Source organism: Mobula hypostoma, chromosome 9 (assembly GCF_963921235.1).
Source record: "Mobula hypostoma chromosome 9, sMobHyp1.1, whole genome shotgun sequence".
Taxonomy (NCBI): domain Eukaryota; kingdom Metazoa; phylum Chordata; class Chondrichthyes; order Myliobatiformes; family Myliobatidae; genus Mobula; species Mobula hypostoma.
The window spans coordinates 55,985,576-56,011,094 of NC_086105.1; the positions used below are offsets into that span (position 1 = coordinate 55,985,576).

The 25,519-nt window shown below is 42.7% G+C and overlaps 1 protein-coding gene across 3 annotated transcripts in view; it reads left to right on the top strand.

The window, feature by feature from the left end:
- Nucleotides 1-25,519, top strand: part of pphln1 (periphilin 1) — a 140,879-nt gene that overhangs the window by 12,211 nt on the left and 103,149 nt on the right. For all 3 annotated transcript variants that reach the window (XM_063058339.1, XM_063058341.1, XM_063058340.1), the window contains exon 4: nucleotides 2,029-2,090. In XM_063058339.1, coding sequence (XP_062914409.1) covers nucleotides 2,029-2,090 — 62 coding nt within the window. The remainder of the gene's footprint in view (nucleotides 1-2,028; nucleotides 2,091-25,519) is intronic.

Below are 25,519 nucleotides of genomic sequence, written 5' to 3' on the forward strand. Positions count from 1 at the left end.
TAGATTGAGAATCTTTCCATTGATGAATCACATTACCTCATAACAAGACTTAGTCGATGAATAATGTTAGCAATGAGTGAAACGTACTGGATCATCACATTTATAGTCTTGCTGTGGCCCAAGAAACGTACTTTCACTGGAATCACTTAATGATTCTTTAATATCTGAGTCAAATTTATTGTATAATGAATCCTAGAGGCATTTTCCTATGTAGATGTCTGTTCAGTGTTGCAATGTCCAATGCCAATTGTCTGCTAATAAGATGCTCAAGAGATTCCTTTTCTCAAGTTTATTCTTTCTGTAAATATAAAAGTGATCAGTTAAGACAACCAATCTACTTACTGAATACAGCAATAAAACAGTAAATGGTATGTTGACATGTGTAAAGATCTAGACAAAGTCCTTTGCAATTACCCTTGCTAGTTGAAGCACCAGGCTATGTCACTGAGCCCCATCCCAAGCAGATCAGAGGGAAAACTGCAAACTGATCAAGTTCGTGTGACAGTATTACTCTTTTCCATCTCACTTTTCTAACACCTCCAAGTATCCCATTTAACCTGTTGCTCTCTCAGCAGTACAAGACCGAACAGCTCTTTCTACAACAATGGCTCACCCTTTAAGATCGAACCCTTGGGATACCTGCTGCATGGCTCAATGAATGCAGTCATAGAAAATACCATGATCTGGGTTGCTTTGCTTGTAATATTACCAAGGTGAAATGCAATGTTGTATTAGCATCTTAATCTAAAAACATTAACTCATTGACCTGATCCTACTGCATCAGGAAAATTGCATATGTGAAAGACTGGTTGTTTAATAACTGGGAACAGAATCTTTTTTTTAACCAAAAGCTGTATTTATAAACATTTTTCTTCTATTGAAGACCCTGTGGTTCTATTTTAGAGATAGTAGTTTCATTATTTTTGAGTTATTAATGTATAAGGGAGGATGGTTATGCTTCTGGGCTTAAAAAACATGATCAGACATTTTAAAATCAATGCATTGAACCATAATATGTAAGTGGTCCCACCACCCACTAATATATTCTTGTTGGTTCTTCACGAGTTATGCATAAAATGACAGGCCATTCAGCTGCTGAATTTGAGGACTAAGTCCCTGTCAGTTAATAGCATTTTTTCCTTATGCAGCTTCTGGGAGAGAGAAAGCAAATGTTTTGTTTGCTTGCAGTCATCGATTTTTAAAAAAAAAAGGCTTCTGAACATTTCCAAATGTGACCCTGCTGCCATAAAACATTTAAATTTGTGTTCTTAAATTAAAGGATAAATTGTGGACCTTGGTGTTTCTGCATGTTTGTTGCACTGTCAGTTTATTAATTCTTACTGTCTAATTTTAGGCCTGTATTGAGAAACTGCAAGTTTTGTTTTACTCTTTTCTCTTACCTGTTTAATGGCATAGGCCAACTATTTTTAAAATCTGTTCCTAGGCGTACTCAACCAGACTGACAGGCTGGAAGGCTGCCAGGTGGTAAGCCTGTTGTACCAAATCGTACTGTTCTCATGATAGAGGAAAGAGAAACTGATTGGAATTTCACAGATAGTTGGTGGATTAGCCTAATTATGATAGAGAATAATGAAAGGCTGAGATATTCCATATATTTCAAAAAATATGAACTATTTATAAATATTCAGTAGAAAGAAATGGGTAATTATTATTTAAGAGATGGTCACACAAGTGATAGGTCACTGGGCTGAGGAAGATGTCAGATTACCAAAGTGGTTTGCTGGTAGAGTCTGACTGTCTGATGAAGGCTCTGATGTTGTGAGGAATCTTACCATCTGCTGGGTGGAAGAAAAACAATCTTGGGGCCGTGGTATCATAGAAATATTTCAGTGAGTGTGATGGTTTGGACTCTGGCTTGAAAATCTTGACGTTGTTTTGTTGAAAATACTTTTTTTGGGATGTTCTACATGTACCCAGCTGGTATCACTCCAGAACTTTTACTTTAAGTCTGGTGTAGAATTCTAGATTTTTAAAAAAAATTATTTTTTCTTCATAATATTTATTCAGGGTGATGAAAATTCCAGATGGCCCAGAGATGAATATTCAGGAAGTAGGCAAGCTGATTACAGGTAGGTCAATTAAAGCAGTCAACAACAGAGGAATACTTTGCTGCTTTGACTGTAAATGTCAGTAATTGTGTCTGTAAGCATAAAAATAGTTCTTGGTTTTGTAAGGTTCTCTTTGACAATTTGATAGCTGTGGAAATTTTTGTGAACAAGATATGCACTTTGTTGAAAATAAAATATCATTTTGTTAGTAAGTGGGGAAAAACAGGTATTTCTGATTGTAACTCTTAGAAATCTAAAAAGTATTCAAGATCACTGAACAACACCTAAATACTACAAATAACTGAAAAAAGGCACTGTTTCTAAAGTTTTTAGTTGCTGATTGTTTTTGACTTTGTTTTCTTGGATAAGATGGGTGTCATGAATGAAATTATACAAATAACTGAGTAATTCTGTGAATTTCCTGTGTTAATGTTGAGCTGCTGGTTGACTGAAACATCACATTTACCGCACATTTTCAACTTTAACTTGTTTTGTCACAGTACTTGGAGGAAACCCATGGGGACATTGCATAAACTCCTTACAGATGGCATGAGAAATGAACTCCAAACTCCGTTGTCCCTAGCTGTAATAGTGTCTCACTAACTGCTACACAACCATGGCGCCCCTTATATGTTACATGGTAGTCTAATTGTGTTTTTTAGATCTGTTCCAAATATTGACCAAAATCCTGTTCTTTAAATATATGAACATTTGGATGCCAGTAACTGGATGTTAATGGGTGATTTTTGTCCCACATGTCAATGAAATTGCCCTTCAATGGGGATGATGTGCAATTAGAATATATTAACAGCAGTAGATACTTACCATATATGTGTTTTATCACCTAGGCTTCGTCTCACTATTATAAACCCTTAATACTCTAAACGTAAGAGCCCAACGTGGTCTTTTGCTGTTTAATTCAATTGAAACTGTTCTCCATTTGTTTTCCCTGTAAATTGTTGATACATTTTTTGGAATTATGAAAGCAGGTCATTTTATAAAATCTCTGTTCAATCTTCCTTTAATTTTATTTCGAGGTTCAAAGTAAAATTTATTATCAGAGTACATACATGTCACCACATACAATCCTGATATTCTTTATTTTCCTCTATGGGCATACTTAGCAAACCTATAGAACAGTAATGGTAGACAGGATCTGTAAACTGTAAACAAATTGTGCAAATGCAGATAATAAATAAATAGCAATACATAACAAGCATGAAGTAACAAGATAAAAGTGTTCTTAAGTAAGTGTAGTTATCCCCCTTTGTTCAAGAGCCTGATGGTTGAGATGTAGTAACTGTTCTTGAACCTATTGGTGCAAGTCCTCAGGTACTTGAACCCTCCACCTGATGGCTCAGCAAGAAAAGAGCATGTCCTGGGTGATGAGGATTTTTGATGATGGTTGCTGCTTTCCTACGGTGGTTGGTGGGGGTTTTACCCATAATGTGCTGGGCCAAATCCACTACCTTCTGAAGGATTTTCCACTCAAGGTCATTGGTGTTTCCATCCCAGGCTGTAATGCAGCCAGTCAGCACACTTTCCACCACAAATCTATAGAAGTTTGCAAAGGTTTTTGATGACATGCTGTATCTCCTCAGACTCCAGAGGAAGTAGAGGTGCTGTCGTGCTTTCTTCGCAGTTATATGATGGGTCCGGGACAGGTCCTCTGAGATGGTGACACCCAGGTCTGTTACTGACCCTCTCTACCTTTGATCTTCTGATGATTACTGGCTCATGGACCTCTGGTTTCCCAGAGGTAGGAAAAGCCTACATTATCTTTTTTAGATTATGAGGAAACTCAGTCTTCGTTTATTGTCATTTAGAAATGCATGCATTAAAAAATGATACAACGTTCCTCCAGATTGATATCACAAAAAAACACAGGGCAAACCAAGACTAAAACAGACAAAACCACATAATTATAACATATAGTTACAACAGTGCAAAACAATACCATAATTTGATGAAGAACAGACCATGGGCACAGTTAAAAAAAAGTCTCAAAGTCCTGATAGACTTATCATCCTACACAGGCAGCAGAAGGGAAGAACTGTCCCCGCCATGAACCTCCAAGCGCCGCCAACTTGCCGATGCAGCACCAGGAAGCACCCAACCACAGCCGACACTGAGTCCATCTGAAAATTTCAAACCTCTGACACCGAGCACCATCTTTGCCGAGTGCTTCGACCCCGCCCTGGCCGCCAAGCAACAAGCAAAGCCGAGGACTCGGGGCCTTCCCCTCCGGAGATTCTGGACCACACAGTAGCAGCAGCAGCGAAACAGACATTTCAGAAGTTTCACCAGATGTTCCTCTGTGGTCTCACATCCGCCTCCATCAAATCAGGATTGTGCATGGCACCCTACTTGACAAATAACAGACATCACTACCGGAGTGGCTGCTGCGAGCTGCATTGCGCCGCCATATTTTCTCCCCATTTAACTGAATTGCCTGACCCCTGGTATTATTTCATTAACTGTTGGGTCTAACTTTTATTAAGTGAATCTAAGAATCTGGAGATTTGGAAATTCAATGCAGAGCAGCCTTGAAAGGGGGCATGCTATCTTTTCCTATTCCTTGTTTTCTTAGAACCATTTGACAATTGTCAGAGCATTAACTATATGGTGGCTTTTTTGTGTCACAATTGTCAGTTTCATGAGGGCTTTAGTAAGATTCAGCACGTGATACTTCGCAAAATTAGAGGATGGCTCTTCGGGGATGGGGTAATCTAGTGGAATAGATGGCTGATTGGTTAAAGAAAATTTTGATTTGAATGAGGTCAAGCTGCTGAGGATACCAAATTATTCAAGTCTGTAACTTATTCTTCAGGGACTCGAGGCCAGGCTTTGAACAGGCAAGAATATAGCAAATAGAAGAAAATATCGATAAAATGTTGTTCCAGATTCCAGTGTCTGAAGCTTCTTGTGTCTCCATTATAATCATTTTCTTTAATTTAATGCATTCTTTAACATCCTCTTGATTTCCACATTTGGACTATGCCTGTTAGTTTTTGTCATAAAGGAATGTCTGCTATTGCTGGTTTACAATCATGACTTTTAATGCAGTTTGCCATTGCCAGCTTTTACCTCATGCCTCTGAAATTTGCTTTATTCAGGTTTAAGACCTGGTTTTGGATTGAAATAAAGCACTACCGATCTCTGTTAAATTTTTTTTTGATCTTACCCCTTAACTGCCAGATTAACATTACTGTACAATGGTAGAACAGTTTCCTCATTGTAAGCACAAGAGACCTCGTAGACGCTGGAAATCTTGAACACACACTAAGTGCTGGGGGAACTCAGCAGGTCAGGCAGCATCTATGGTAATAAATGATTTTCTCATTAGTTCTTCAACATCCAGTTTGAGAAAACTTCTATATTATCCTTAAATTTATCCTCCACACCATTACTCTTTCTTTGGAGGATGCAGAAAGTACCAGGTGTTTTCTTATCTGGATATCTTATTGCCCAATGGTTGCCTCTTTTATTAATATTATACAGCATATTGGCCACACAGGTTTTTTTCCCTGTATCTAAGCAAGTATGAGGTGTTGCACTTTGGGAGAACAAATCAGGGTACGACTTGCACAGTGAGCTGTAGAACAGAGAGGACTGGTATTACAGATCCATCGTTCCTTGAAAGTGACATCACATGTAGATAGGATCATAGAGAGCACTTTCGACACATTGGCCTTCATAAATCAAGTATTGAGTACAGAAGTTGGGTTGTTGTGTTGAAGTTGTATAAGACATGGTTGAGGCCTAATTGGAGTATTGTGTGTAGTTCTGGTCACCTACCTAGAGGAAAGATATTAATAAGATTGAAAACATGCAGAGAAAATTTACAAGGTTATTGCCAGACCTTTATGACCTGAGTTATAGGGAAAGGTTGAATAGGTTACAAATTTATTCTCCAGGACGTAGGAGAATGATGTGAGATTTGAAAGACGTATACAAAATTGTAAGGGCTATAGATGGGGTAAATGCAAGCAGGCTTTTTCAACTAAGGTTTGGGTGAGACTAGAACTAGAGGTCATGGGTTAAGAGTGAAAGTGATAGGGAAGTGTTAGGGATCTCCTACGTCCTGGAGAATAAATTTGTAACCTATTCAACCTTTCCCTATAACTCAGGTCATAAAGGCCTGGCAATAACCTTGTAAATTTTCTTTGCATGTTTTCAATAGTGATGAAACATCAGCAGGTCCTTCTTCACTTGGGGTGCTGAGACTGTGGAACGAGCTGCTGGAAGAAGTGGTGGATACAGATTTGATTTCAACATCTAAGAGGAATTTAGATGTGAGAGATGTGGAGTGCTCTGGTCCAGGTGCAGTTCGATGGGAGTAGACAGATTAATTGTTTGACATGGACTAAATGGGCCAAAGGGCCTATTTCTGTGCTGTGGTGTTCTATGACTATGTTCTAAAACATAGAGTCAATCGAAAAGACATTCACTGGGCAAATTCCTGGGGTGATAGGATTGTCCTCTCAAGAGGAAAAAAAAAACACTTTGGTTCTGTATCCTCAGAATCATTCAGATTTAATATCACTGGCATATGTGGTGAAATTTGTTGTGTTGTGACAGCAGTATATTGCAATACATAAGCGGATCTGGGGCTCAGTCTGGTTTGCTTTTACTGATTGCACAATGTGTTTTGTTTTCTCTCTCTGCACAGTGAATTTTGTATTTTTTAAATTAAGTCATTCAATTTTTTTTCTTTGTGACTGCCTATAAGCAGTCAAATTTCAAGGTGTATAATTTATACATTCTTTGTTAATATGCTTTGAATCTTTGAATATTATTGCAAAAAGAGAGAAAAATGTATTTAAAATAGTGAGCTCGTGTAGATGTAATCAATAAACATCATCTTGATGTAGGTATTGGTGTTGTCCAGGTGAGCCAAGGCCAAGAGGCTCATGGACCTCTGGTTTCCTCCTCCTGGACTCAATAATCAACTCCTTGTTCTTGCTGACATTGAGTGTGAGGTTGCTGTTATGCCACCACTCGGCCAGATTTTCAATTTGTCACGCACCTGGGCTGATGGAGATTGTGCAAGCAATGTTATTGCCAATCCGAACTTACTGAGGTCTGCAAGTGAGGAAATCAAGGATCTAATTTCCACAAGGAGGTATTGAGGCCAAAGACTTGAAGCTAACTTATTAGTTTTGAGGCGATGATGGTATTGAATGCAAAGCAATAGTTGATAAAGAACGTAAACACGAGGAATTCTGCAGATGCTGGAAATTCAAGCAACACACATCAAAGTTGCTGGTGAACGCAGCAGGCCAGGCAGCATCTCTAGGAAGAGGTACAGTCGACGTTTCGGGCCGAGACCCTTCGTTAGGTTAGTCCTAACAACTTGGATCTGCAAATTGGAGCAGATCCAAGGCACTTCTCAGGCAGGAATTGACGTGTTTCATCACCAGCCTCTCAAAACGCTCATCACTGTGGATGTAAGTGGCACCAGACTCCAGTCATTGAGCCAGGTTACCACGTTGGCCTTAGGCAGTGGTATAATTGAAGCCTGCTTAAAGGTACTTCAGATCACTGAGGCGAGACGTTAAATATCTCAGTGAACACTCTAGCCAGTTGATCAGCACAGGTCTTTGGTACGAACTGTTCGAGGGTTCAACCTCCTGAAGGCTGCTCGCACGATGTCCTCAGAGACTGAAATCATAGGATTATCAGGGGCTGTGGGAGTTTGTGATGGTTCCTCCATGTTTTGATGGTCAAAACGAACATGGAAGGCATTGAGCTGATCTGGAAGTGAAGCCCTGTGTTGCTTATGTGGCTTGATTAGATTTAGATTTAGATTATGAGGACACTCAGTCTTCGTTTACTGTCATTTAGAAATGCATGCATTAAAAAATGAAACAATGTTCCTCCAGAAAGATATCACAGAAACACAGGACAAACCAAGACTAAACTGACAAAGCCACGTAATTGTAACATATAGTTACAACAGTGCAAAGCAATACCGTATTTTGATAAAGAACAGACCATTGTCATGGTAAATATGTCTCAAGTCCCGATAGCCCCATCATCTCACGCAGACGGTAGAAGGGAGAAACTCTCGCTGCCATGAACCTCCAGCGCCGCTAACTTGCTGATGCAGCACCAGGAAGCACACGACCACAGCCAACTCTGAGTCTGTCCGAAAACTTCAAGCCTCCGACACCGAGCACCATCTTTGCCGAGCGCTTCGACTGCGCCCCTGCCGCCGAGCGACAAGCAAAGCCGAGGACTCGGGGCCTTCCCCTCCGGAGATTCTGGATCACACAGTAACAGCAGCAGCGAAACAGGCATTTCAGAAGTTTCACCAGATGTCCCTCCGTGCTGTCACGTCTGTATCCATCAAATCAGGATTGTGCACGGCACCCTACTTGACAGATAACAGATATCATTCACCAGAGTGGCTGCTGCGAGCTGCGTTGTGCCGCCATCTTCTCCTCTCCTCTTAAACTTTGTAAGAGGTGATGGCACTCAAGCCCTTTCACAACTTTTGAGCATCCTTCATTGATTAAGTGTAGTCTGGAATTGCCACTTTGCCCAGGAGATGGCTTTCTGGGGATTGTACCTGGACCTTTTGTAAATTTCTTGGTCACCAGACTTAAATGCCTCTGATCTGGCCCTCTGCAAATTGTGGATCTCATGTTTCATCCAGAGCTTCTGGCTGGGAAAGACTTTGAATGGCTTTGTGGAGACACACTTGTCTACAACTGTTTTAATAAAGTCCGTGACAACCATGGTGTATTCATTCAGATCTACAGATGAGTTCTTGAACACAACCCAGTCCATTGACTTGAAGCAATCCTGTACCTGCTCTTCTGCTTCCCAAAGCAACCACTTTGTTGTCCTAATCTCTGGAGCTTTGCTGTCTACCCTCTGCCTATATATATAGATAGGAGAAGGACAGCCAAGTGATCAGATTTATATTTCTTACTGCAACCTATGTAATTTTTATGTATTGTACTGTACTGCTGCAAAACAACAAAGTTCATGATATGCAGTATATCGATTATTATAAATGTGATTCTGAAAACTATTTAAAATAGAGTAGTCTAATCACAAACGAGAAGATCTGCAGAATCTGCAAATTTAAGCAACACACACATCGTGATGAAAGGTCTCAGCCCGAAATGTTGATTATACTCTTTTCTATAGATGCAGACTGGCCTGCTGAGTTCCTCTAGCATTTTGTGCTTAAAATAGCTTAGATCACTTTTTAAAAGATTGGGAGATTGATGGACGTAGGGATTGGCACAGACCCTGAGGTAGATCAACTGTGATCATATTTAATGACAGGGCAGATTTGAGAAAAAGAGAGACACCATATTAGCAAACTGATTACTGCTATTCACTGGCTGTTGACTTTGGTTCTAGAGATACTTTGGGCAGATGCATGGCAGATGCAGTTTAATGTGGATAAATGTGAGGTAATCCACTTCGATGGTATGAACAGGAAGGCAGATTATTATCTAAATGGAATCAAGTTAGGAAAAAGGGAAGTACAACAAGATCTAGGTGTTCTTGTACATCAGTCACTGAAAGCAAGCATGCAAGTACAGCAGGCAGTGAAGAAAGCTAATGGCATGCTGGCCTTCATAACAAGAGGAATTGAGTATAAGAGCAAAGAGGTCCTTCTGCAGCTGTACAGGGCCCTGGTGAGACCACACCTGGAGTACTGTGTGCAGTTTTGGTCTCCAGATTTGAGGAAGGACATTCTTGCTATTGAGGGAGTGCAGTGTAGGTTCACAAGGTTAATTCCCGGGATGGCGGGACTGTTATATGTCGAAAGATTGGAGCGACTGGGCTTGTATACTCTGGAATGTAGAAGGCTGAGAGGGGATCTTATTGAAACATATAAGATTATTAAGGGATTGGACAAACTGGAGGCAGGAAACCTGTTCCTGCTGATGGGTGAGTCCAGAACCAGAGGCCACCGTTTAAGAATAAGGGGTAGGCCATTTAGAACGGAGTTGAGGAAAAACTTTTTCACCCAGAGAGTGGTGGACATGTGGAATGCTCTGCCCCAGAAGGCAGTGGAGACCAAGTCTCTGGTTGCTTTCAAGAAAGAGAAGGATAGAGCGCTTAATTGACAAATTGACGTATTTTGACAATAAACTGGACTGGTCAAAGAACACTGAGGCTATCTACAAGAAGGGTCAGAGCCGTCTCTATTTCCTGAGGAGACTGAGGTCAATAGCTGCCGGACGATGCTGAGGATTTTCTACGAGTCTGTGGTGGCCAGTGCTATCATGTTTGCTGTTGTGTGCTGGGACACCAGGCTGAGGGTAGCAGACACCAACAGAATCAACAAACTCATTCGTAAGGCCAGTGATGTTGTGGGGATGGAACTGGTCTCTCTGACGGTGGTGTCTAAAAAGAGGATGCTGTCCAAGTTGCATGCCATACATAATGTACTGGGTGGACACAGGAGTACATTCAGCCAGAGACTCATTCCACCGAGATGCAACACAGAGCGTCATAGGAGGTCATTCCTGCCTGTGGCCATCAAACTTTATAACTTCTCCCTTGGAGGGTCAGACACCCTGAGCCAATAGGCTGGTCCTGGACTTATTTCCTGGCATAATTTACATATTACTATTTAACTATTTATGGTTTTATTACTATTTATTATTTATGGTGCAACTGTAACGAAAACCAATTTCCCCCGGGATCAATAAAGTATGACTATGACTGTAAGATAGCGGAATCAAAGGTTATGGGGATAAGGTAGGAACTCGATACTGATCATGGACGATCAGCCATGATCACAGTGAATGGCGGTGCTGGCTTGAAGGGCCGAATGGCCTACTCCTGCACCTATTGTCTATTGTCTACTTTCTACTTTCTGTTGTTCCTGTCAAGATGGTACCTGCAACAACGCTCCTTCAATCAGCATTTTCTGGATAGATCATGAAACCATATATTTCACTTCTTTTACGTATTTTATGTTTGTTTTTTGTTTTGTATGTAATTATGGAATTGTTGGAGCCTATGATTTGCAGTTGGGAGATGGTGTGAGTGTTTCAGTGCTCTGCAGTCTTCAAGGGGATTCCGGGAGGCAGAGGCAGCATGCGGGAGCCTCATGGCGAGAAAGTTGTGAGCCGATGTTTGACTCTATTTTGCCAATTAAAGTTTCCATTGTTCGCCAATTAAAGCGACGAGGGAGATTGAAACACCAGCTACCTGCCGGTGAAATCGCTCTGCTACAGAGGGGGAGACTGCCTTTTTATCGCTGCTGGAGATCACTATGCTATGGAAAAGGAGAGTGTTGCCCAGGTTTTCTGTGTTTTGGATGTGGACTTGGACTGTGAACTTCCTATGCTTTTTATATTCTGTGTTTTTCGCCCAATCTTTCTCATTTTTTTGTGCGTGGGGGAGGGGGATTTGGGTGTCGATATGTCTGTTCTGTTTTTGTTTGTTTTTTATGCAAGGAGGAGGAATTTCAGGGTTGATCATGCTGCTGTTCTTTCTTGGTCTCGTGGCTATCTGGAGAAGAAAAATTTCAGAGTTATATACTTTGATAATAAATGAACCTTTGAACTTTAGTTGTGCATGTGGTTTCTTTTAAGTAGAATTAACATAACTGGAAAAGAAAAAGGACCATGAAACTTTGAATGCTTCTACATTTTCCTTTCTTCAAGTGTCTATTTGGGGAACTTTTTCCTCAAAAACGTCCACTAAATAGGTTTCATTGTTCATATTTTATGGAAATATATTTTATGGACTAATGTAATTTGAACAGAATGGGTAAGATTGGAATGCAGTCTGGCAAAATATGTAGTGCATCTGGTGAAGGCAAATAAGACACAACTAACTGTTTTTGGAGGAATAGCACGCACAACCATAGATCTCTGAAGCTCATAAGAGAAGATAAAATGTTTGAAAATGATAAATGGGATTCGGTCTTTCATTTCAGCTATTAAGTTGGTGTTCCATGTCCTTTCTGTTGTGTTGGGTTGGCAAATTAGAGGATTATATTGTTACAGCTCACAAGCTTCCTTCCATCACTGCTTCTGCATTAATGATAAATTCCATTAAGTTGTAACTTTTCAGATCTGCAGTTTTTCATATTCTAAAGCATAAAAATGTGAAGTTACTTTGAGCATAACGATTATACTTTTCTTCACACTGGCCTGTTTTGCATTCGCTTTGGAGCTCCCAACTCCTCTTCCTTCATTCCGTAAATCTTGATCACTTTTTATAACTTGAGTTGAGATATTAGTTACATTAGGACAGATGTGATATTTCAACATTAGTACCATCTTCCACCAGTCATCAAGTTTATACACAAAATGTTATTTTCAATTGCATTAAATTTTGCATTAAATTATTGTAAGTGCTGTTGCAAATTATATCTGTGTACAAAATAGCAATTGCAATGTCTTATTACTTGGTTGGATATTTGTTTACAAAATGCAAATTATGTAAACCGTACAAACGTTTTTTCAAGGGATGGCATCAGGGGCAGATACATTAGGGACACGTAAGAGGCTGTTAGTCTCTTACACATGGATGAAAGAAAAATGGAGGGCTCTGTGGAACGGAAGTGTTAGATTGATCTTGGGGTAGATGATAAGGTCAGCACAACATTGTAGGTCAAAGGGCACTGTGCTGTACAGTTCTATGTTCCAAGTCAGTATTTTTAAACTGTCTACTGTTTTAATAATAGTCATTTATTTTGGCCAGGGTGGGGAAAGAACCTTCAGACACACAGTTATAAATTAATGTATCATGCATATAATTCTCTTAACAGAGGCATTATAAATGAATAAAATAGATTTTTTGCATATCATAAATGCCAATGAATACAAAGTTTGGCTTTTTAATTTACCGTTAGTGATGTTAACTTTGTGTGTATTTGAGATAAGCTAATTTCTTAAAATAATATCACTAGGTTTGCCTCATGTTTATTCACTTCAGCACAGATAAGATCTGTTTCAGTAGTAATCCTGTTTTATTCATTGGCAAACTGGCATTTATTGACATTGCAATTGCTATTTTGTACACAGATATAATTTGCATCAGCACTTACAATAATTTAATGCAATTGAAAATAAAGTTTTGTGTATAAACTTGATGACTAGTGGAAGATGGTACTAACTAGCTCACCATAATCATAATGATCTAGAGAACCCTAGAGCTGTTGAGGCCCTCCTTGTGAAGGTAATCCCACCATGCTGCTTTGGTCAGGATTGAGATGATCCACCCAAGTCAGGTATATGCAGAGAAACATTAGCTGGTGGTGTTCCTTTATACCTGCCCGCTGTGTGCTTAATTGTAAAGGTAGCATGAGTTAGAGAGATTTTTGGAAAATCTGTTTGGCACCATAGTTATGTCTTCATGTGTGATTGAAGAACTGAATGCTTACAATGATCGACTGCTTAACCTGCATCATGTTTGGGTGTTTTTACAGTTGCACTTCCCCAGATAAGTGGCTAATGGTAAAAATAAATTGTGAAGAGAAAGCTCACCAAGGTTGGTTCCGGAGACTGAGTTGCCTGGGGCCAAGCTTGCTGGAACTCGGACGAATAAGAGGCTTTTATAGGAACATAGAGTTATACAAGGGATAAATACGATAGAGGCAGCAAAGTTGTTTCCACTGATAGGTGAGACTAGAACTAGGGGTTATAGCCTGTAGATTCAGGGTAATACAATATTGTGCAAAAGTCTTGGGCACATATATATATAGCTAGGGCCTAAGACAGTTACACAGTACAGTATTTGTTAATGTGGAATGGAGAGCGAGTTTGTAAATCTGTTAGGAACGGCTAGGGTGGTGTGCTGTGGAAGGGGTATGGGACAGGTGACAGTAAAGTCGTACCAGGGACACGGGGGGGGGGGCGGTGGTGCTGCACGTGTTTAGACACACCCAGTTTTGAGACACAGGCAAGGTTATTTGATTCCAAACAATTGGTTTATCGATCATTACAGGATGCCCCTCTTTACAGTTACAGATCATTACAGGTACTTCTCACTCCTTACCCTTTTCCCAACCATGGCTCTCCTCTCCCTACCTCCTTCCCACTCTCGGTCCACAATAGAGACCCATATCGGAATCGGGTTTCTCGGCACTCACATATGTCATGCAATTTTTTTTGCGACAGGAGTACAGTGCAATACATAAAGTTACTACACTACTGTGCAAAAGTCTTAGGTAACCTAGCTATATATACGTGCCTAAGAATTTTGCACAGTATTGTATGTTTAGGATGGATGTGAGGATGGGCTAGGTGGGCCAGATGTTCTACTCCTGTTTCTATTTTCTTAATGTCCTTGTATGTCTGGTGTTTGGAGAGTCAGGAGGTGATCCACTCAGTGAAAAGTGCCCACAAATTTATGTAATCAATGGGATTAATTTATTTTTTCAGTGGGGTTCCTTAGATTGTTGATATGGCAGATGGCTCTGATATGGCTATTTAACACCATAACAAATGAATGGCATACAAGTTTGTGTCACCTGAAAAGGAGATGCTACTTGTATCCCACTTTACAGCACTCAGTCCATGTCTCTGCAAGTCATGCCTTTTCAGTTACGCATCTAGATACTGTCTTATGTGTCATGTTGTTTTTTGGCTCTGCCATCCTGAGATAATGGTACATGGTGTCAGGTAGATATTACCTTATGATTAACATCACCACCTATGAAAACATAAAATCGAAGAACTTTCCTACCTACCTATTTAAGTCTAAAGCTGCTGTATGCATGGAAGCCACTTGATTTAATTTGCTTCTGAGGACGTTTATTTCTGCACCCAATTCCTCAACATTTGTGTTTCTTTAGAATCTGGTGTTAAGACTCACATCTGAAAAAATTGCTATGTGGACAAATTATTAAGAATGTTTGGAAGTAAAGGAGGTTTTGAGATGTGTAGAATTTTAAAAGTGGCCACAGCAATAGTTGATGTTTTGATTTTAATTTTTTAAAGCTGTGAATGCCATTCCTTTATTCAAAGTGGGAGCAGAGCAGAAACTGTGAAACTAGAGACCACAGTCTTGATATCAGTCATAAGAAAAATGTTGGAAGCTGCTATTAAAATCATTATGGCAGGGCACTTAGTCATAGTCATAATCATACTTATTGATCCCGGGGGAAATTGGTTTTCGTTACAGTTGCACCATAAATAATAGTAATAAAACCATAAATAGTTAAATAGTAATATGTAAATTATGCCAGGAAATAAGTCCAGGACCAGCCTATTGGCTCAGGGTGTCTGACCCTCCAAGGGAGGAGTTGTAAAGTTTGATGGCCACAGGCAGGAATGACTTCCTATGACGCTCTGTGTTGCATCTCGGTGGAATGAGTCTCTGGCTGAATGTACTCCTGTGTCCACCCAGTACATTATGTAGTGGATGGGAGACATTGTCCAATATGGCATGCAACTTGGACAGCATCCTCTTTTCAGACACCACTGTGAGAGAGTCCAGTTCCATCCCCACAACATCACTGGCCTTACGAATGAGTTTGTTGATTCTGTTGGTGTCTGCTACCCTCAGCCTGGTGTCCCAGCACACAACAGCAAACATGATAGCACTGGCCACCACAGACTCGTAGAACATCCTCAGCATCGTCCGGCAGATATTAAAGGACCTCAGTCTCCTCAGGAAATAGAGACGGCTCTGACCCTTCTTGTACGACAGCCTCAGTGTTCTTAGACCAGTCCAGTTTATTGTCAATTCGTATCCCCAGGTATTTGTAATCCTCCACCATGTCCACACTGACCCCCTGGATGGAAACAGGGGTCACCAGTACCTTAACTCTCCTCAGGTGTACCACCAGCTCCTTAGTCTTTTTCACATTAAGCTGCAGATAATTCTACTCACACCATGTGACAAAGTTTCCTACCATAGCCCTGTACTTGGATAGATACATGACAAACAGGAAAAGTCATGATTTTAAAAAGGGAAATCACATTGACCCTACTAGTTGTAGTTCTTTGAAGAAGTCATGTGTGTGGCTGTAGCAGAACCAGCAGGCATTTGAATAGATGCTGTGGCAAAGGTTCTTGTGAAAAATAAAATGTCATGTTTTAGCATGTAACCAGCTGATGTGGGTTGAAGATTGGGGAAATAAGTAGGCATAAATGGGTCTTCATTGGCGAGATGTAATATGTTACAACCAACATCCACAGCAATTAGTGCTGAGACTAATATTTTATCCTTGATCTAACAGACTTAATTAGCAAATCTTCAGTATTTTGATTATATAGTGCTAGTTATAAGTCGGCTATAGTAGGTGATGTGTGTGGGCAAAGATCCAGAAAATTGAATTTAATGTGGGGGAAGTGATTTATTTTCCTGTCAAACTGGAAAGGTTAAGAAGCTTCGCACAAAATGCTGGAGGAACTCAGCAGGTCAGGCAGCATCTATGGAAGAGTACAGTCGGTGTTTTGGGCTGAGACCCTTCTTCAGGACTGAAGCTTGTCTCTAAAATTGATGCAAAGTCATCTGGATGTTCTTGATTCACAAAAGGAAAGTAGACTAAGTGAGAAGGTTATTCCGGTTTATCATGAGGAATATAGAATACAGAACGAGGGAGGTTCTGCTACAATTACATGGATAGTATCTTGGTGACATCACCTTTATAGTAACTGTAGTGTTGGTCTCAATGTATTGGAGAAATCTTACTAAACTATGGCTAGAAAGGCATAGTTGCCTTATGAAAAGGGTTGGGTTGGCTAGACCTGTATTTGCTGGAGTACAGAAGAGATGAAGGGAACTTGATTGAAACATGTGTTTCTGAAAAAAGTCACCCTCTTAGGATAAAACAAAAGTTTGGTTCTCTGTCTTTGGAATGTACTTTGGAGGGTGATGGATGCATTCTTTGAATGTTTTTATGGCAAGTCAGATAGAAAGTTAGGGGGCAGGTAAAAGGTTACTGTGGTTGTGATGTGAATGTTTATCAGAAATTACAATCCGAATGGCTGTGATTTTATGTGGTTACAGAGTAGGCTCAATCAAGCTGAGTGAGGTTTTCCTGTTCCTTGTCACATGTTCATTTTACAAATATAAAACCTTCATATGTATTCTTTGTTGCTTTCTCTGTTTAAATAAAAAAGCTCAAACGGCAATTTCCAGTTGATTTAAAGAGAAATTATAGGTGTCAGATTCCCTGTTGAAACTCTTGAGATCAAAGAGTTCCTGGATGTATTCCTGTCTATTTTGCACAGTGGGACCCACAAACTTTCCTAACTTGACTTGACTTGAATTTGCCTCCATCCGAGAGATGAAATAGCAGGATTTATGAAGAAGTTATTTTCACAAGATACTTCTAATCTAGTCACCACCCCCCAGATGCATTTCCAGGAAGAGAAGCAATCAAGCATTAGAGAGAGTTGAGTTGATGTACATATATGTATCTCAGTCCCCTTTTTAAAGTTTAACATTCTGTCTTCTATTTCTTTAATGAGTATTGGACAGATCCTATCAATTCTTATTTCTGTTATACTTCCTGGTATTACAGTGCTCTGTTATGAAAAGTCACAAAAGGGAAAAAAAAATGACAGAGTGCTTGAACATTTGCAATATTATACCTTAATATAATATTAAACAGAAGAAAACAATATTAGCTATAAATTCACTTGTAATGACTTGTTTTTGCACTGGTGCACACGATTATTTTTTTTATTTCCCTGGAGTAAAGCAGAAAAGTGACCATATCTGGGTTTTTTACACTGGTCATTCAACATGTTTCATTCCAGATATTTTACCGGAATATTTTGGAGTACTCGGCCTTGTGTCACTGATTATTTTTTTCATGATAGGACTGTTTGAAATAACTCCACTTTTTTTGAAATAAGGAATTTTGATTTGGAACATTGTGGGACATTGGAGGGCAAATTTTCCCAATTTTCTTTTTGCATTCTAAGGATAAATGGGTTTTCTTAACACACCATTGGATGTGTATTGTTTGATATGTTCTTTATTTGCACCCTTCTGCCTCGCATCCCAAGAAAATCCTGTTTGTCCTTCCTAGCTCTGATCTCCCAAAACTCTGTTGACATGTCCATCTACGGCTGAAATTTGGATCCTCCAAGACCAGTAGCCTTATAATCTTCCATTCTCTGATATTTTAGGATACCAGTGGAGACTTTGATCTCTAGGATCCTTTCCTGCCCCATCATTGCTTGTCTTTGGACCTTTTTCCTTGGATGCAGTCCCGGCCCCTTCTGACAGATCCAAGACTGAGATCCTCTTCTCCCCTGAGCACAGCAGGACAGGCTATCTCAGGAGTTTCTCCCATCCCTCCCAAACCATGTTCTGTTCCCAGTTTCTGCAAATCCAGCTTTTGTTAGTGCAGTTGAAAGAATTTATAGTGTTAATACTATATTTAATTTTTAATTTAGAACATAGATCAGTACATGGAATTTTAAATTTGCATATTTATAGGATTATTTTCTGCTTGTAACTTCAGCTTTTTTGTTGAGAGCTAATCACATTAATGAGCTTTCTGTATGTGAATTTTAGAAATATTTTAATATCGATTTTAAAGAAAATATTCTGAGAGCTTTTCTTGATGTGCTTTAAAATAATTGGCTGCATCTTTTGGAGCTGAAATGTAACTAAGTATTTGCTGCCTTTCCAATTGGAGGTTTGGCATTCCAACTTGGGTGCCAATCTTGCAAATTGATGGACTCCAGTGATGGAGACCATAGCTCAGTGTGCCTGTCAATATTTGTTCACTACAAGCCCACCCTTGTTGAGGTCAAATTTTCTTGTGTTGTCTGAATATATGAATCGGAGAACAGTTTCCCCTGTTGGGCCATGTGAAAGTTTATTTTACCAAAGATTCCGACAAGTGTCACTGACTTGGAAAAGGATCTGAATCCTGCAGATTTATGATATTACTGCATTCACCATTTTAGCTGTTTCCAGCAAAGGCTTCAATTTCACTTGGAGGTAAAACAGTTGATCACTTGCTGTTGGGGTACACAAACAGCAATCTGGTCTGCGGTCTAGAAGTTAGTGTAATTGGCTGGGGCTTGTGAATTGAGCCTTGTTTTCTTCATGTCAACATTTGTAAAGAGCAGAAATAATACACAAGTTTTGGGTGATTGAAACAAAAGTTCATTCTTAAAGGTGAGTGCCTGCTGCCTGTAAAACAGAATGCCACACTATATTTCACCATAGTACAATGAAGGGTTTTGAATTGCCAGCACCTGTGACAGCTTTGAAACTTGGTAAACTGCTGGCTGTCAAACCAATTGCATTTATCCCATTCCTCTGCTTATTTCCCCTGCAACATATTCTCTCAAATTAAGACTTCCATCATTTTCTTCCCATCGGTAGACTTGGGAAGTTTTGCAGTAGCTCACTAGCCTAACAATTGGTGTGTGTTTGGCGTGTAGGAAATTAGAGCACCCACCAGAAACCCAGTTAGTCAGAAAGAAGTGGTGCAAACTCCACATGAACAGTGCCAGAGGTATCAGCATATCTGCAGCTGATTGTGAAGGCCATCAATTAAGAATTGATATCCTCTTGGAAGATTATTTTGCACTGGTAGAAGTCAAGTCCAAGGGTTCTAGCACATGCTTTTATTTTTCAAGTTACTTGTGGTTACTCTGTAAAATGTAGGACCCGAATTCACCATTGGAGGGCACTGAGAACCTGGAAAATAAACTGGATTGCACGTGTAAAGCCTTTGATACTGATCCAAGGTTTAGTGCAACTTAATTTGCTTCACTTCAAATGTGTGTTAATTATATAAATCCATGAAACTGAAATGAACGGTGGCTTTATTTTGGTATATTTATTTATTATGATAAATGCGTTTCGGTTACCTGTCCACCATAATCCCTTTGAAAAATTTTAGGAAGCCTCTGTGGCAGCCCATGCTATTCTGTGAGGCTGTATCGGTTGAAATGGCCAAAAGCAATTTGATAATCTCCATCCCCTGCAATTTGCTAAAGATGCTCACTTTTTTGTTTCAATCAGACATTAGCTACTCAGTGCTTGCATGTATCTTTTCTCAGTTACTTTGTTTAGCTGTAGCTAGCATACATATACAGGGTTTCCCCCACCATCTGAAGGTAGAGTGCTCCTATGAAACGGTTCGTAAGCTGGAATGTCATAAAGCGAAGAGGCAATTACCGTTTATTTATATGGGAAAAAGTTGTGAGCGTTCGCAGATCCAAAAAATAACCTACTAAATCATGTCAAATACCACATAAAACCTAAAATAACAGTAACATATAGTAAAAACAGGAATGATATGATAAATACGCAGCCTATATAAAGTAGAAATACTTTTCCACAATCATTGCTGCACTGTTCTCTGTAGCGAAAATCTCAAGCAAGCGCTCTCGGCAGAAACACTCTCTCCAGTAACCTTTAAGCTGTGAAACTGCCAAATCATACCAAATAACGCATAAAAATGCACAGCCTGTATAAAGTAGAAATAATATATGTACAGTGTGGTATCACTTACCGGAATTGGGAAAACAGCGCCGAGCACACTGATGATGGTGTGTTAGGCTGAGTAGTCGGAGGTTGGGGTGGTGCAATGGTCCCCAACCTCCGGGCAGTGAACCGATACTGATCCGCGGAGAATGCAGCAGTACAGCGGTAGCGGGGATGCACCCAACACATCTTTAAGAAAAAAGCCAAAATAAACAAGCTAATTAATTAGGTGCTGCCCAGCACGTAAATATCGGCCCAGATCAGAGGTGACGCAATCAGCCGGGCGGCACCTAATTAATTAGCTTGTTTATTTTGGCTTTTTTCTTAAAGATGTGTTGGATGCATCCCGGCTACTGCTGCATTCTCCGCGGCAATGTATCGGAACGCAGCCCAAGGGTTGGGGTGGTGGGACACTGGGGTATCATCTCATCATCTGTTTCCATCAGGGCAGGCAGGTCATCTTCACGTTCAGCTCCTGGACAACATCACTTTCGGTCTGTTCGCTACTGCATATGGTTTCTATTGTTATCCTTTCCTCTTCCAATTGCATCAGCTCTTCAACATCATCTTCGTCAACTTCCACAAGCCAAACTCACTTTGTCCTTACTTCGTTCACCACGATCAAAATGCTTAAGGGTGTAACACCCTTATGAGCTCTTTTAGGCTTTTTGGATACCGTAGAACTCACCTTGCTAACGGCTGCTCACAGGCACATGTTTAAGCAATGCCAGCTAGAATGCAGTCCCGGGGGAGGAGCTTGGCTGCTCGGGGCGCGCGCTACTTTTTTCACACGCTGCCTTTTTTCGTAACAGTGAAAACACCTTCTGTTTAGCGAAAATAGGGAACTAATGTAGGTCTTTCGTAAAAGCGAACGTTTGAAAAGCGGGGGAACCTGTTCTTGTAACCGCTGTAGTACGGGTGGAACCCTGAGTAGATTGGGATATCCTGCTTAGATTATGTGGAAACATAGAAAATAACACGAATAGTCCAATTGGTCCTTTTGATTCTCTTCCTTCATTCAATATAGCATTGATTTCAATTTTTTTCTCAAAATTAAAAGCTATTACTTCAAGGTATTACCCTTTGTTTCAGCATAGGTTGATTTTTTTTTCTCTTTCTATTGAGTTTGTAGGCCATTAGTTCTGAAATATGAAGCAAAGTTCGCATCTGACATTAAGGGTATATAAGAAATGACCAGATGTAGCGGTGTGCTACACACAGCGCTAGAATAACCACACGGAGTTGGTGAGTTAGAGTTGCAATGAAAGAGAATTATTCAAACTTCGCGGCCCGCTTTAAAGCCTTCCCGTTCCCGCCCTCTCTGGGCGGGATTGCTGTGGGAAATGCATATTCCCAGACCCTTTCTGCGCGCGGGATTTTCCCCCTGCTGGTGAAGATGGCCTGGCGCCCTTTTTGGGGCCGACCCTCTGCCTGTACGCACTGTTGTGAGCCGGTTCGTGTGTGCCAGAAAGTGGGTTGCCACATAACCACCCCCCACCCCCCCCCCCAGAACCGGCGATACCTCCCCCAATGTCCACAGTCTGGATCGGCCTCTGTTTGGGAGGTCTGCCCCTGCGCCGCCTGAGCCTGGACCGGTTGCGCCAAGTCCACATCGGCCGGTTTGAGTCGGTCCACCGTGAAAACCTCCTCTCTCCCCCCAATGTCCAGCACGAATGTGGACCCATTGTTCCTGATCATCTTAAACGGTCCCTCATAGGGCCGCTGTAGCGGTGCCCGGTGTCCGCCCCGTCGTACAAAAAGAAACTTACAGTTCTGCAGGTCTTTGGGTACGCAGGTCGGGCTCTGTCTGTGCTGTGAAATGGGTATGGGGGCCAGGTTACCGAGCCTCTCCCGTAGTCTGTCCAGGACTGCTGTGGGTTCTTTCTCTTGCCCCCTTGGGGCTGGGACGACCAGGGGCGCGCCGTACACCAACTCGGCCGACGAGGTGTGTAGATCCTCCTTGGGCGCCGTGCAGATTCCAAGCAGGACCCAGGGAAGTTCGTCCACCCAGTTAGGCCCCTCCAGGCGGGCCATGAGAGCCGATTTCAGGTGACGGTGGAAGTGCTCCACTAGTCCGTTCGACTGTGGGTGGTAGGCAGTTGTGTGGTGTAGCTGTGTTCCTAAAAGGTTGGCCATAGCCGACCACAGGCTGGAGGTGAACTGGGCGCCCCTGTTGGAGGTAATGTGGGCCGGTACCCCAAAGTGTGCTACCCAGGTTGCGATCAGTGCTCGGGCACAGGATTCGGAGGTGGTGTCGGTGAGCGGGACTGCCTCTGGCCATCTGGTGAACTGGTCTATCATAGTTAGGAGGTACCGCGCTCCTCGCGACACTGGCAGGGGCCCCACGATATCCACATGGATGTGGTCGAACCTCCGGCGGGTGGGTTCGAACCGCTGCGGCGGAGCCTTGGTGTGCCGCTGCACCTTGGCCATTTGGCACTGCATGCACGTTTTGGCCCATTCACTGACCTGCTTACGAAGTCCATGCCACACAAACCTGTTGGCGACCAGCCGGACGGTTGTCCTGATGGAGGGGTGCGCTAAGTTGTGAATGGACTCGAAAACCTGCCGGCGCCAGGCTGCTGGGACGATGGGGCGGGGTTGGCCGGTAGCTACGTCACATAGTAGGGTCCTCTCACCTGGGCCTACGGGGAGGTCTTGAAGCTGTAAACCGGAGACTGCAGTCCTGTAACTGGGGATCTCAGCGTCTGCCTGCTGTGCCTCTGCCAGCGCCGCATAGTCCACCCCCTGGGACAGGGCCTGTATGGTAGGTCTGAAAAGTGCGTCCGCCATGACGTTGTTCTTTCCAGAGACATGCCGGATGTTCGTCGTGTACTCGGAGATGTAGGACAGATGTTGCTGCTGGCTGGGTGACCAGGGGTCGGACACCTTAGTGAATGCAAAGGTAAGCGGTTTGTGGTCTGTGAACACGGTGAAGGGCCTACCTTCTAAGAAGTACCTGAAATGCTGGATTGCCAGGTATAGTGCCAATAGCTCCCGGTCGAAAGCACTGTATTTGAGTTCGGGTGGTCATAGGTGTTTGCTGAAGAACGCCAGGGGTTGCCAGCGACCCTCGATGAGTTGTTCCAGCACTCCACCGACTGCTGTGTTGGATGCGTCCACCGTGAGGGCAGTAGGAACGTCCGTTCTGGGGTGCACTAGCATCGCGGCGTTTGCTAAGGCTTCTTTGGTTTTAACGAAAGCAGTTGCGGACTCTTCGTCCCAGGTAATGTCCTTGCCCTTACCCGACATCAGGGTGATGTTCACATCAGGGTGAACAGGGGCTTGGGCACCATGTGAAGGGGGGAGGCCCATGGGCTGTCGGACCGTTGTATGATCCCCAATTCCTCCATCTTCTTGAACTCCTCCTTCGCCAGTCGGAGCTTGTCCGGGGGAAGCCTTCGAGCATGGGCGTGGAGGGGTGGTCCCTGGGTCAGGATGTGGTGCTGTACTCCATGTCTGGGCATGGCTGCCGTGAATTGCGGTGTCAGTACTGATGGGAAATCCGCCAGGACCCTGGTGAATTCATCGTCGGACAGCGTGATGGAGTCCAGGTGTGGGGCTGGCAACTGTGCTTCACCCAGGGAGAACGTTTGAAAAGTCTTGGTGTGGACTAATCGCTTCCCTTGCAGGTCGACCAGCAGGCTGTGGGCTCGTAGAAAATCTGCCCCCAGCAGTGGTTGGGCCACGGCGGCCAGTGTGAAGTCCCACGTGAACCGGCTGGAGCTGAACTGTAGCCGCACCGTGTGGGTGCCGTAGGTTCGTATTGTGCTGCCATTAGTGGCCCTCAGGGTGGGTCCCGGTTCTCTGTTGTGGGTGTCGTAACTCGTTGGAGGTAAGACGCTGATCTCCGCTCCGGTGTCGACCAAAAAGCGGCGTCCCGACTGCTTGTCCCAGACGTACAGGAGGCTGTCCTGATGGCCAGCCGCCGTAGCGATCGGCAGCGGCTGGCCCTGGCGTTTCCCGGGAATTTGCAGGGCGGTCTGCAGCGGCGGGCCTCTGTGCCCCACCGCTGGTGGTAGAAACACCATTGTTCGTTGGGCTCCTCACTCCCGTCACCGGGTTTTGTAGGCTCTGCTGCCGGGCCTGGTCTGGTCTGTCGTTGGGCACGCGGCTTGGTGATCTGTGCGACGGATGCCCCTCTCTCTTTCCTGGCATTCCACAGTACATCTGCTCGGGCCGCCACCTCCCGGGGGTTGCTGAAATCTGCGTCGGACAGCAGAAGGCATATGTCCTCGGGTAGTTGCTCTAGGAACGCCTGCTCAAACATGAGGCAGGGTTTGTGTCCTTCAGCCAGGGCCAGCATCTCGTTCATTAATGCTGACGGCGGCCTGTCTCCCAAACCATCCAGGTGCATTAAGCGGCGTGCTCGTTCGCACCGTGAGAGTCCGAAAGTCCTTATGAGCAGGGCTTTGAATGCTGTGTATTTGCCGTCCTCCGGGGGCAACTGTATAAACTCTTCAACTTGTGCAGCAGTCTCCTGGTCGAGTGAGCTCAGCACGTAGTAGTAGCGAGTGGACTCCGAGGTTATCTGCCGAATGTGGAATTGTGCTTCTGCTTGTTCGAACCATAATTGGGGTCGCAACGTCCAGAAGCTTGGCAGTTTTAACGGAACTGCGTGAACAGATGCAGCATGTGTCATCTCTGGTCCAAATATCGTTTGGGCCGTCGGGGTCACCAATTGTAGTGGTGTGCTACACATAACGCTAGAATAACCACACGGAGTCGGTGAGTTGCGATGAAAGAGATTTATTCAAACTTCGCGGCCCGCTTTAAAGCCTTCCCGTTCCCGCCCTCCCTGGGCGGGATTGCTGTGGGGAATGCATATTCCCAGACCCTTTGTGCGCGCGGGATTTTCCCCCTGCTGGTGAAGATGGCCTGGCGCCCTTTTTGGGGCCGGCCCTCTACCTGCGCGCGCTGTTGTGAGCCGGTTCGTGTGTGCCAGAAGTGGGTCGCCACACAGATTTATTTCTGAGATGTCCTGTAATGAGAGATTGTCTTGGATTGAGTTATAATTACTGAAAGAATGAGAATTGAACTCATCAAAT